This window comes from Numenius arquata, chromosome 6 (genome assembly GCF_964106895.1).
Source record: "Numenius arquata chromosome 6, bNumArq3.hap1.1, whole genome shotgun sequence".
Lineage (NCBI taxonomy): Eukaryota > Metazoa > Chordata > Aves > Charadriiformes > Scolopacidae > Numenius > Numenius arquata.
In genome coordinates, this window is record NC_133581.1 from 13,357,632 (window position 1) to 13,370,774 (window position 13,143).

The following is a 13,143-nucleotide window of genomic DNA, read 5'->3' on the forward strand; positions in this document are numbered from 1 at the left end:
GCAAAGCTTTCACAGCAAGACATAGCCCTTAATCACCAGGAAATCCAGAGGAGCAACCTGTGAAGTCAGCAATTTTGAAAACATTTAAAAAAATAAAAATTGGGAGTGGGGAGACAGGACAGGGATGGACACACAACATCTACATGCACCTATCATGGAGAAAAAAATGGCAGCAAGAGATGAAACACTAACCATAAATAATTATGGAGAATATTGCCAGCTATTAAAAAAAACTGAAACTGCCAGTTGTGCAAGATCTCTCCCAAAATCATAGTTTGAACAAGCATCTGAACTGCTTTAATATAAAACCACAAGATTTCCGGCTAATTTGGCTTGTGTTACGTCCACTGACAGTCACAAAGAGAAAAAAAAAGGGAGAGGAAGGAATCCAAGCCTGATCTTAATGAAGTCAGTGGCATCTGAGCTATTTTCAGCGTATGCCAATTCCCTATTTTCTTTGTGACTGACCCAGAAATACTCTGACCCAAGGGTGGGACGTTCCCTGAGCTAAAATCAAGGACAAGAATTCAGCATAGACAAACTCTTATCTGCAGCTGTAAGATAAACCAGGGTGCTGTGGATACCCAACAACCTCATTGAAAACTTGCATGTGTTCCATCACCAAGATGATCTCCAAACTCCTTCTGCTTACTTTCAAGCCTGTTTACTGACATCCTATAAACTTTACTAGAACAACAAATGTTATCTTTAGGGAAGCAGACTTTATATTTGGCATAAATAAAGAAGCCAATCCAAATGGCAAGAGTATCTCCCCTAGGCAAGACATGATTCGTCCCATAGCTACTCAATTATATGCATTTCCACCCCATTGCTTTTAAGTCCCATTCTCATAATACTAAAAAAAAACCTAGACCAACTGCCACATGGAATCTACAATATATATACAACCTCATTCAATTCTCAATTCTGTACACCTGCTTTCTTTTGAAGTAGCATCACATATAAAGAAGAAATAGAGGAACATATGTGTTTCATATAAAAGCTGAGAACTAAATCCCTTCCTGAAACATCCATAAACAATTTGTTACACTCTGAAGATAAACATGATCAAGTCCAAACTGCAAAAACAGCACTTAAAAAGTACAACATGAACATTACATATTTTATGGTAATTCTACTTATTAAAAAAAAATGTAATTATAAGCATTTTTTTTCAGTTGTCTTTAAAATAATGATGTTAAAAAGATGCCAGGTGAGTCTTTATCACTCTCATTCAGATATTCCAAATCAAAAGATGTTATCGAAATAGTGCACTGGATTTTGGATTTTGTTACCAACTGGGATGATGAGTGAGCTCATACCAATCTAGGCTGGAATCTTCAAAGAAAGGTACAGGACTTGGGTATTTATATCGTTAGCAACCAATCCCCTGACAAGTGTTCAAAACCTTACAACTTCACACTAACCATTTTTATGATTAATGTTTTTCCTGATAGATAAGTAATAGCATGTAAAAAGTTTCAGGAAAAAGTAAAACGTACAGTATGGCTGCCGGTCTGGACTTAAGACCTGGATGTCCATTGGCGAATATAGGGCAGACAATATTTCTCTCCTTTTCTCTCCCGTCCTTTTGTTACAGGCATGAATGGAGCGCGTTTGCCAGTCTGTCCAATACAAAGTGTCCCCAGACAACGTCAGTGCAAAGGGGTGAGTAAGACTACCTTCAACAACTTTTTGCCTAGATGAAAGAAAGAGCAAGGATTAAAAATGCATTGCTTCCACTTGTTACCACAAGAAAAAAAAAATCTAGCTTTGTAAAAACTCATTTAGGAATCATTGTCTTTTGACAAATTCACCGGACCAACAGATACACCTGGTGATAAAAGTGATAATCAGACTGAAAAATGTAAAACAAGACTTTGCCCCTTCATAGTAATAAGAACACAAATATACTGGGTTTCACAGAGACATGGTATCTGATTCAGCTCCACACTGATCTCTGAAAGGCCTCATTGAAGTTCCTTAACAAGGCTGTGCAAATACCCAAACACAATTGCCTTTTGGAGGAAACGGGTCCGAAGAGTGCTCCTCCAATTAAAGCACTACTTTTTTTGTCTCCCTATGCAATATATTACATATTTGCCGGGACTTCAGTTGCACTCAGTCCTTTCTTGTAGCAGGAAAAGGAAGAAACGACTCAAGAGCCTCTTTAAATTACCCCTCTTGTTGACTCGGTCAGTAGCAGAAACAACTATTTTTCAGACTATCTTTTTAAATGCGGAGCAAGGGTCAGCTGTATTTTTTCTAAGACTAAATATTTATAACACATATAAATCAGAAACATTTCAAATGTTTTTCAATGACCTCATTCAGCCACACCTCTTTGGGGGATGCATATATTTTCACTCTGGTTATCAGCCACAAAACTCATGACATTTCCACCAGGTTTTCTAAACTCACAGGATTCCCAAATGTATACATAATGCAATAAATTTGTATAATTTATAATCAGTAGTTTTGGAGACACTTACTAAGCCAGTGAAAGCATACTTGACAATTCCTCAGTCAAAACAACATGAACTCAGTTTTCATAAAAATTAATGCATTTTATGTATGCACAAACACAAAGGCACACACACACCTTCCAAACCAGTGTCTTGACACAGCAAACCAGAATTCAAAATTTTTCCTCATAGAAATTTGAGAAAGCTGAAGTCTCAGCATCATCCTGAAGGAAAGTGAGGAATGTATATTTAAGCAACCTGGTCTACTGGAAAGTGTCCCTGCTCATGGCAGGGAGGTTGGAACTAGATGATCTTTAAGGTTCCTTCCAACCTAAATCATTCTATGATTCTATGATCTTTCTTATATCAGTATTCAGATCTGCATTTAAATTGTTTCCATTGAAGAGATTAAAGAAAAAACAAAAAACAGCTAACATTTGGCAGGGAAATTATGATGTTTCATTTTAAGCAGCATTTGCATTTTCCAGGGTGGGGGGAATATAAAAAGTACCCCCAAAATTCTTCATATGTATTCAGACATGGACAAGTTTAAAACAGACTAATACATGCAAACAAGTATTTGCACATACATGTAAAAGCAGATAATGCGGAAAAAAAGAAAACCAAATTATTATTGTCCTTTCTGTTCTAGAGATAAAATTGAAACTGCTCTAAACTTTATGTCCTTCAAATTATCACTACTTCTCTCACCACAAAATACAACTGGATAAATAGAAATAGTGATTTCTATTCCTCCTTCCTCCTCGCATTTGCTGTTGCTTCTTTATTAGTAACAGCAGTAGCTGTATTCTAGTATTGTAGCAGCTGTTTTCCACTATATATTGCCCCTATTTCCATCATTCTTAGATATCAAGTCTCCCCTTCTTCTGCAATTACATCCCTTGAAACACTTCCAGCCAATGTGCTTGCAAGCTGAAGCTTGCTAAGATGTGATGAGTACGTTGTTCCAGTAATATTAATCCATGATGCAGAATGCAAATTTCCTTTTTATTTGAATTCTGAAGTGATTTTGGGACAGGAGGGATAGAAGCATTTGAAACACCATAAGATTTCTTTATTGACAAGTCTGTGTGAAACTTATTTTGCTCTTTGTTTAAGGAACAGAAGCAACCTCCAAAGTTATCATCTAGTTTGAACCATTATTGAAGTCTACCTTGACACCAGAATTAAAAGTCCCAACTTCACAGACTTCTGTTTGAACATCAATCAGTTAAGTGGGAAAAAGAATCAAAAAAAAAAAGAAAAAAAAAAAAGTGAGTTTTCAATAGAAAACTGCTTGGGAGGTGGTGGACATGCACTAATCTATCACAAAGTAATTCAGACTGATTGCTGGATTTAGTTTATTCAAAGGCTTGCTCCTTTTCAGGTGGCCTTTCTCTACTTTAAAATCAGCAAAATAAATTTTACTTACCAATTACAACTTTAAGTTTTTACACATACATGCAAGTAAAGTTCATACAATTTGTATGTGCATGATAACTGCAGAATCAGCCTGGAAAACTTACCCTCTGCTACTCGCACCCAAATCAGAGAAATATATTCATGTTGTATTGTATGAAAATCTCTCTTAGATTTTGAACCTTGAGACAGCATTTTCTTTCTGTCTATGAACCTGCACCCAGCCTTTGAGCTATCATTCCCTTCTGTAAAGCCTTTTCCCTTGTCTATACTTCTGACTGTCAGTCAGTACTTGTCACTCACTACAATGCTACCATTATCTAGCTCTTACATAGTGCTCTCAAAGGAACTTAAGAGTGTTTTATAAAGGAAGTCAATATTGTTATTTCTCTTTTAGGACTGTGAAAATCAGGCACTGAATGCACCTCGGTAAAACAAATTGAAAAACACCATGGAAAATGCGGGTGGAGAGGAATATCTAGTCTATTACACAGACATGTGCAAAATAAAACTCCCCCAACTTTTTACCAAAGCAAAATGATTTCATAACACAGATATTTAAAATGTTATGAAATCACGAAAATGTCATCTGAAACTACCTTAACACCAAAGCCAGGCTAGAATGCAGAGACTTGCCTCCTCGGCAGGACATTTCACTGGCAGATGACACTCACCCTCAAGGACCAACACAACCTGCCCATTGAACACTGCACAGAATTGAAGGGGCAAGCTCAAATAACTAGGTCTGTGCTGTCTGAAGGGTCACCTCTCTGTGTCTACAAAAGCCAAAACTCAACAGCACACTTGGACTAGAGCCACCAACCAAAACTTCCATACTGTGCTTCTATTGAGCCTTAGGAAAATCTGCTTCCTTCTTGCTAGCAGTCCGAAACAAGCTGAATTTGGTTAATTTATAGGAATGCCACAAAGGACACCTTTGGATGGGGCCAAGGACAAGTGGTATCTCAGTGTATGTTTCCTGTTAAAAAAAAATACAGTAACAACACTGTAAAATCCCAGCCACTGGTAAAATGTTAGCTTGCCTAGGGCCAAGGATAAACATCTCCAACTATTTTCAAGACAAATCTGAGCCTAAAAATGAAAAACCCTGCTGTACAAGAAGGCTATAAACAATTTATAGTGAAATACTGATGCAAAGAGTCTTACTTTTAAAACCAGTTTTAAAGGATGTGAGGCTATTTTACTTGTTGCAAGGCTATTAACAACTACATTTAAAAAGAACAAGATGGTACTAGCATTATTCTAGATTACTGAAAAAAATGCCTTCAAAATTAATGCAGGAGGTGAGAAATAATTTACACGGTTTTATTGACAAAGGAAACTTACCTAAAGGAACCATCCAGATTTGCCCTGTGAATGAAACTCAGTTTTGCATCAGCCCAGTAAAGTTTCTGCTCATCAAGATCTATCGTGAGTCCATTTGGCCAATAAATATCTGAATCGACAATTATTTTTCGTGTGCTGCTGTCCATTCCTGCCCGTTCTATTCTGGGTGTTTCACCCCAGTCAGTCCAATACATGTATCTGAAAAACAAAGGAGAGATGTACACAAATTAAATCACAACACGTGCTGGTTAACTTTAGGAACAGAAGGGACAGCAGCTTTTAGCAAAGCCCAAAAGTATATATACACAAATGTATATCCCCCAAAATCTAACATAGTTATTAATGTAAATCAAACCACAGTTCTGGAGTGTGTAAAAAAAGTCCTTCATGCTCTGATCTCCACATATATACTACACCCCAATTCAGTCGTACCTTCAGTTCCAGCACAGTAACAGCACTATTTAGACCATTCTGATCATACCAGCATATATCATCGTTAGCACATTCATTCCACTGAAGAAGGGAATATAGATAAAAATACAGATAGACAGACAGAAATGACTCACTTGTCTCACAATACACATACACTTGAGTGTGGGAAGGGAAAACAAGGAGTTTTCTAGTTGAAATGGTAAAGCTTCCATGCAGATGAGTCCTCATGCTTCTAAGACAGCTCACATCAGTGGCTGCAGAAGACTGTGTCCCCAAATGCCTTCCCCAAAAATTCTCAGCTTAAGCAGCCAGGATAGACTGCTCCTGAAGATGTGGCAGCAGTAGCTGAGCTGCCCCAGTTCACAGGACAACCTATGAATGTAAATTGCCACTCATTTTGGTTTTCCTTAACAAGTCAGGCTGTAATTTGTGGCAGCTCAAACTGTGTGGGGAAGCAGCTATTGACAAACAACGGAAGCCAGAGAAAAGCAGACATAAAAGAAACTGTGCAACCAGATGGTGAATCAGACTGTGAAACTGATCCAGCCAAATACTCATTTTTGCTGGGGTCAAATCAGTTCTGTGATCCAGCTCACCTGCACTAGTGTGAAGTATTCAAAGGACATCTCGAACCACCTCTACAGAAATGAAGATGGACAAAAGATGGACTTGTTGAATTAAGAAAAATCTGGCTATTAGAGGTGACTTTGAGCTATATCATGTGGCTATAATATTTATTCATATATTGAAATATATAAATGCAGACTAAAAAGGAGCTTAGACCAAAATCAGAAATCAATGACAGTTACTTGAAAGCAAAAACAAAAAACAAAGGAGACAAAACTAGCTAAGTCCAATTAAGCCCTAAAAGCAGGTTAAAACAAAAAGGATGAAAAAATATCCCCAAAATTACCCTTGAGCAAAATTGTTCTCCTCAAGCCTCCCATTAAAACTGCAGCCTGTCCTGAAACTCAATGCATTCAGATGAAAGGAAAAAAAATGTGTAAGCCAAAGTTCACGAGCTTCTCATTATAGTAAAGGAGCCTGTTCCCTTCAAAAATAATCCTGTTGCCTAATTTCATAGGTGATGTGTGGTTATCCTTGGCCACACAGAGACTGCTGGGCAAATGTAGTACTTTCAACTTCACACATTAAGTTGCCACAGGAAAATGATATCCCTTCATTTTAGCTCATTAACAGGTACCAAGCTCAATCCTCATCAATGCCTGTGTCATTCAAAGGTCTAAAACTACACAGTATTAGCAAAGTAACTGTACCACAAAGGAAGGCTGGCAGGATGCAGTTGCACTTAGGCAACACGGAGAACAATCTGAATACAGGTAGACTTCTTTCAAAGCACTTATCTCCCTGTTGGACTTTTTTTAACACAACATATAAAGTATTACTATTGCCTTGTCCTCATTGTATGGTGTCTCTGCAATCCCATAAGTATCACAAAGCTGATCTTCCTGGTGAACTCTTCAGAATATGTCAAGTTTCTGCAGTAAACAAGCACCTACTGAAGTAACGGTTTCATTCCCCTCATGTGCCACAAAGCACCCCTGTGGTCCATCACAGGAAAGCACACCGAGCAATGGAATGGAAAAAGCAATTCTTGTCTCCATTTAACCTCCTCCCATTTTTGAACAGGTTTCCACCCTTTTGGCAGGCGGTAGGTGCTGAATCGCCATGAATTAGAGGAAATCAGCTCTAGTTTGGAGATCTCTTAACACATCAAGACCCTGAACTGTGAGTTTGGATATCACTGTAAGAAATGAGCTGTTTCTGCAAAAGGAGTGGGAGTCTCTGGTCTATGTAAGCCTATCTAAAATGATGATGCTGCCAAATGGAGCCGTTCCTTCCCTGATTCCTACCTCTGGTGCTAACATTAGACCCCTAGAAGAAAAAACATAACAAAACAAAACAAAAAAACCCCAAACAAACTAAAAACCTTTTATTTACCTTAGCAAATGATCAGTCTGACCAATGGTCCCACAGCAGTGGTCTTTAAACAGAAGGAATGAATAAAGGCAGTGGCCACACAGCTGACGCCACCTATGAAACTTCCCCAGAGATAGAGGCATTACCCTCAACCCCCTCCTCCTATGTAAGTCACTCACAAATCAGGGCCTTGGACTCTACAATGAGCTAGGGCAGCCCTCTTCATTCCTCTTCTCCCGCCGTTAACACCTAGGCTGTTTTGACACGTTTTAGTCAACACAAGGCACAGCCCAGCCCTGGGTATCAGACTCTAATAGGTCATAAAATGGCATGTTTGAAATGCACGCCTGTGTGGGATTTTCAAGAATGCAAAAAGTGTCAAGCTCCCCTTTTTTTTTTTGACCTTCCTCTATTTTGAGTGACAAAGCTAGTCCAAACCAAACTAAGTACAAACAGCGTCCTGGCTGACACCCTACATTGAGACTCAGCCGAAGACAGAAATTTTTCAGGCAAGTTACAAATCTAGAGAAAAAAAAAATTCCACTATTATCATGGAAAGAATGACATAAGCTTAGCTAAAGCACCACTGCAAACTTAGCTGGAACAGTAACACCACAAGATAAAAATTTCAGGCCGGGGGGAGCTTCGTTTAAGCGATCAGTTATCAAGCAAAAGCCAAAGGCTTTGTATGTACCCTTGAAATAACCCATGGATCTGTTTAAGAATATGAGCCTTCTATCAAAACTACCGAAACATACTTGCATTAGCCAGGCCATAGAGGAAAAACAGTGAGGAAATTAAGTATTTTAGTCATGTCCAGTAGTAGCCATTATGTCTTATGCTTTGCATCTTCCAAATGCCCCCAGGATATAGGCTCAATTCTTACACAAACAGCAAGTATTTCTGGTTGGGCCTTTACGAGCCGGGGGATAACACAGCAAAAAGCTTGAAGTGGCTTCTCAGAGAAAAAAATCAGTCTGTGCACTGTAACAGTTTGTATCTGAGGAATTGATTTCAATCAATCTGATTTAAATTAACCTTAATTAATAGAGTTTACACCTGTTAAGATTACCAAATTCAGGAGCCTGGAGTGGTAACTGACACAGTATTTCTGCTTGACTAACCTGATCTCCTCCTGTGACAAGGTAACCTGCCTAGTGGATGAGGGAAAAGCTGTGGATGTTGTCCACCTAGACTTTAGTAAAGCCTTTCACACCCTCTCCCACAGCATTCTACTGGAGAAACTGGCTCCTAAGCGCCTGGATGGGAGTGCTCTTCGCTGGGTAAAAAACTGGCTGGAGGGCCGGGCCCAGAGTTGTGGTGAATGGAGTTAAACCCGGTTGGAGGCCAGTCACAGGTGGTGTTCCCAGGGCTCGGTATTGGGGCCAGTTATGTTTAATATCTTTTCAACGACCTGGATGAGGGGATCAAGTGCACCCTCAGGAACTTCGCAGATGACGCCAAGCTGTGTGGGAGTGTTGATCTGCTTGAGGGTGGGAAGGCTCTATGGAGGGATCTGGAGAGGCTGGATCAACGGGCCAAGGCCAATGGCGTGAGGTTCAACAAGGCCAAGTGCCAGGTCCTGCACTTGGGTCACAACAACCTCACACAACGCTACAGGCTTGGGGAGGAAGAGCGGGTGGAGAGCTGCCCATCAGAAAAGGACCTGGGGGTATTGGTAGACAGGCAGCTAAATATGAGCCAACAGTGTGCCCAGACGGCTAAGAAGGCCAATAGTATCCTGGCTTGTATCAGAAATAGTGTGGCCAGCAGGACTAGGGAAGTGATTGTCCCTTTGTACTCAGAACTGGTGAGGCCACACCTTGAATACTGTGTTCAGTTTTGGGCCCCATACTACAGGAAGGACATTGAGCTGCTGGAGCATGTCCAGAGAAGGGCAACAAAGCTGGTGAGGGGTCTAGAGAACCAATCTTATGAGGAGAGGCTGAGGGAACTGGGGTTGTTTAGCCTGGACAAAAGGAGGCTGAGGGGAGACCTTATTGCTCTCTACAACTACCTGAAATGACGTTGTAGAGAGGTGGGGGTTGGTCTCTTGTCCCAGATGACAAGCGACAGGACAAGAGGAAATGGTCTCAAGTTGTGCCAGGGGAGGTTTAGAATGGATATCAGGAAAAAATTCTTCAGCGAAAGGGTTGTCAAGCATTGGAACAGGCTGCCCAGGGAAGTGGTTGAATCACCATCCCTAGAGGTATTTTAAAAGATGGGCAGACGTAGAGCTTAGGGACATGGTTTAGTGGTAGCTTTGGCAGTGTTAGGTTAATGGTTGGACTCAATGATCTTAAAGGTTCCTTCCAACCTAGATGATTCTATGATTCATCCAGTAACCAGAAGTACTGGACTCAACAGAGTTTGTAGAATTAAGTTCCTGCTCTATTAGCAAGCACAGTAGCTGCAAGCTTCACTACCAAGCTTTCTAGTCAAAAGGCAATTAAACAAATGCAGTTCAACCACAGTCAGCAAGTTACTGGATTCTGGCACATACTTAATTACCACATTCAATCAGGGCTTAAATGCTGCTTCAGTACTATCAGAAGAATGGGACTGAAAACAACCTTGCAAAAATAAACAGATTTTAAAGTTGCTAAACTGCACCCCAGTGGTCTTTTCTTTTTTGTCTGCCTAACTCATTTTAAAATTCCAGGTGCAGGAGCGAAAACAGGATGAAGACCATATTTCCCCTCAGTTTTAAAGCTGCAGGGCATTTCTTATTTCCTGGCGCTTCATGTCTCTTGTCATCATTTTTGCAAACATTAGAAATCACGGCCATGCCCTCAAAGAGCAGCCGATCAGCCATCTGAGCTGGAAGGTATCAGGAACATAACAAAAAGCGGCCAACATTGCCCAAATGCTTTTTCCACCTCCCGAAATGCAGTAGAGTTGCCAAACCTTACATAACCTGCTTACACAAAAGGGGCCAGTTGTACAGATGATGTAAATCAGCACAAACTTCTCCAATTTCAACAATGTTCTCGAACTTATACTAGCCCAGAGCACAAAACAGGAGTTTACAGGAAATTACTACGAAGTTTAGATTCCTGCACATTTAAAACTTACTTCCCCCGTCCCACCTTTAAAGTTAGAAAATCTCAACTGCAAAATGAAATAGCACCAGTGGTTTACAGAAGGGAAAAGAATGGCTATCTTGCATAGCATTAAGCTGAAAATTACTTACTCAAATTATCTCTTTTTTTTTTTTCCAAGCACTGAACTTTGAGACCTGGATGTCCTTGACAAAAAACACTACATCAAACCGAAAAATATGCCCGAGCAGGTAAATATCACAACTAATCACGCTGTATTCAAAGACCTGTATTTAAAGCAAAGCAAACAAAACCCCCAAGAACCACCCTTCTCCACTACAGTTTTCCTATATCTTTTATTCTGACAGGTTTATTCTTTTAAAATATATACATTACATATATGTAGTATAGTATTTGGCAACTGAGAAAAAAATGGAATAACATAATTGCCTGTCAACTGATGGATGCTCAAGTATTACTGCAATTAAGTGCTCGCAAGGAAAAAGCACATCTTTCTCTGCTCACCCACCCTAGTGATTTCTCAAAGGTAAACAAGCACGTATTCAATACAGTTTCAACAGCCTGTTAAAAAGTCAGGTTACATGACACCATGAATCTGAAGAATCCTCGCAGAAAAGGACTCAAGAAGATTTCCAAACACATAAAGCTAGAGAAGGAGGGCAGCAGTAAGGAGATACTTGCAATGCTACTCGGGGGGGTAGGAAGAAAATTTTCAACTTGGAATGCAATATTACTGCAAATACCTCTGTTATGCTGAGAAAAAGAAACTACATTGGTAGGATTTCCTGGGGAAAAAAAAGGAGTTGCACATGCTTTGTGTGTTATGCACTTTCCCCTCTAAAAGAATGTCCAGCACATTCACATGTAAAAACTCTACAGAAAACAGAAAAACAACTCTAAGGAGACAAAATGAGCCCTCATGGTCACTAGATAAGACAGAAGAGACAACGCAATATAACTTCTTCTTCCCAGACATTTCAGAGGATAGATGAAGAAATATTATATATAAAAAAAATATTTCATATTGAAAGCACTTCACAAGCAACTCAGCATTATACCACCACTCTAGGGTGGTCAGGGAAGTTGCAGAAAACAAGGTAAGGAAAGGACCTCATCAGGTCACAAGCCATGCACCAAAAAAGGCTGCTTTTTCACAGAATCATTGAATTCCTGAGGTTGGAATGGATCTCTGGAGATTGTCTACTGCAAAGCCACCACTCAAAGCAAGGTCAATCAGAGCAGGTTACCCAGGACCTCATCCAGTCAGGTTCTGAGTATCTCTAAAGTTGGATACTCCACAACCTCTCTGGGCAACCTGTTCCAGTGATTCATCACCCTATCAGTATAGAAGTATTTCCCCTCATTTAAGTTGAACTTCCTCTATTTCAGTTTGCGCCTATTGCCTCTAGTCCTTTCACTGGATACCACTGAGAAGTGTATCGTCTTTGATCCTTCACATCCCATATTTATACATATTGATAAGATCCCCTGAGCCTTCTCTTTTTCAGGGTAAACAATCCTAACCCAATCACCCCTATCTTCTATGCTCCAATCCCTTAATCATCTTTGTGGCCCTTTGTTAGGCTCACACAAGCATGTTTACATCTCTCTCATGCTGAGGAACCCAGAACTGGACACAGTACTCCAGGGGTGGCCTCATCAGCACTCAGTAGAGGGTATCTGCTGGCAACACTCCTTCTAATGAAGCCCAGGATGCCGTCGGCTTTCTTTGCAAGAAGGGTATATTGCTGGCTCATATTCAGTTCATTGACCCTATGTCCTCTTCTTTCAAAAAATACGATTTATTTTAGGAAAGGGAAAAATAGTCCAAACCTCAGTACATTCAACCCATTTTAGGCACACTGCAGCAACTCAAAAGTCAGGGGACCCTCCTATAAAAAAGTTCAGAATGAACTGTTGAACTCTCACTCCACCAACTTATGAGACACCTCTCAACTTCTGCTGTTTGCAGGTAGACCCAGTCATGATTTAACCTCTGACTTACCTACTCTACCTAAAGTTAAACCTAGATTTCTTTCTCTCTCAATAAACTAGATTGAATTAAGGTGTGTCAGGACAGCCCGAGAAATTAAGCTTACACATTGTACTGAATTAATAAAGGACAGAGGTCCAGCAAACATATTGAACAACAGTTAGTCAATTGTGCAAGTAAGGTGTTGGTTGTTCTCATACCCACAGATCTCACAACTGCTTTAAACATTTAGCTCAAGCCAATGCATCTATCTACTTCAGTGTGTTGAGGCAGTTTAACTCAATGTTTGGGCTAACAATACACTCAAATGACAGCCACTAATTGCGTAAAGCCATGCAATCTAAGCGTGTTCACTTCCACACTTATAATTTTAAACACAATTTAACAAACAAAACCCTGTATAAGTACACATTCAACAGGTTATGTGGGAAAAAAAAAATCTTACTTCACTTATACTACTGCTTGATTGTACATGAAAAGGTTA

General features: G+C 39.8%; 1 protein-coding gene across 2 annotated transcripts in view; it reads right to left on the reverse strand.

Annotated features, from left to right (window-relative positions):
* Positions 1-13,143, reverse strand: part of LRP5 (LDL receptor related protein 5) — a 155,905-nt gene that overhangs the window by 97,894 nt on the left and 44,868 nt on the right. For both annotated transcript variants that reach the window (XM_074148524.1, XM_074148525.1), the window contains 2 exons: positions 5,232-5,429; positions 1,503-1,699 (listed from right to left, as the gene is read on the reverse strand). In XM_074148524.1, the coding sequence (XP_074004625.1) occupies positions 1,503-1,699; positions 5,232-5,429 (395 nt within the window). The remainder of the gene's footprint in view (positions 1-1,502; positions 1,700-5,231; positions 5,430-13,143) is intronic.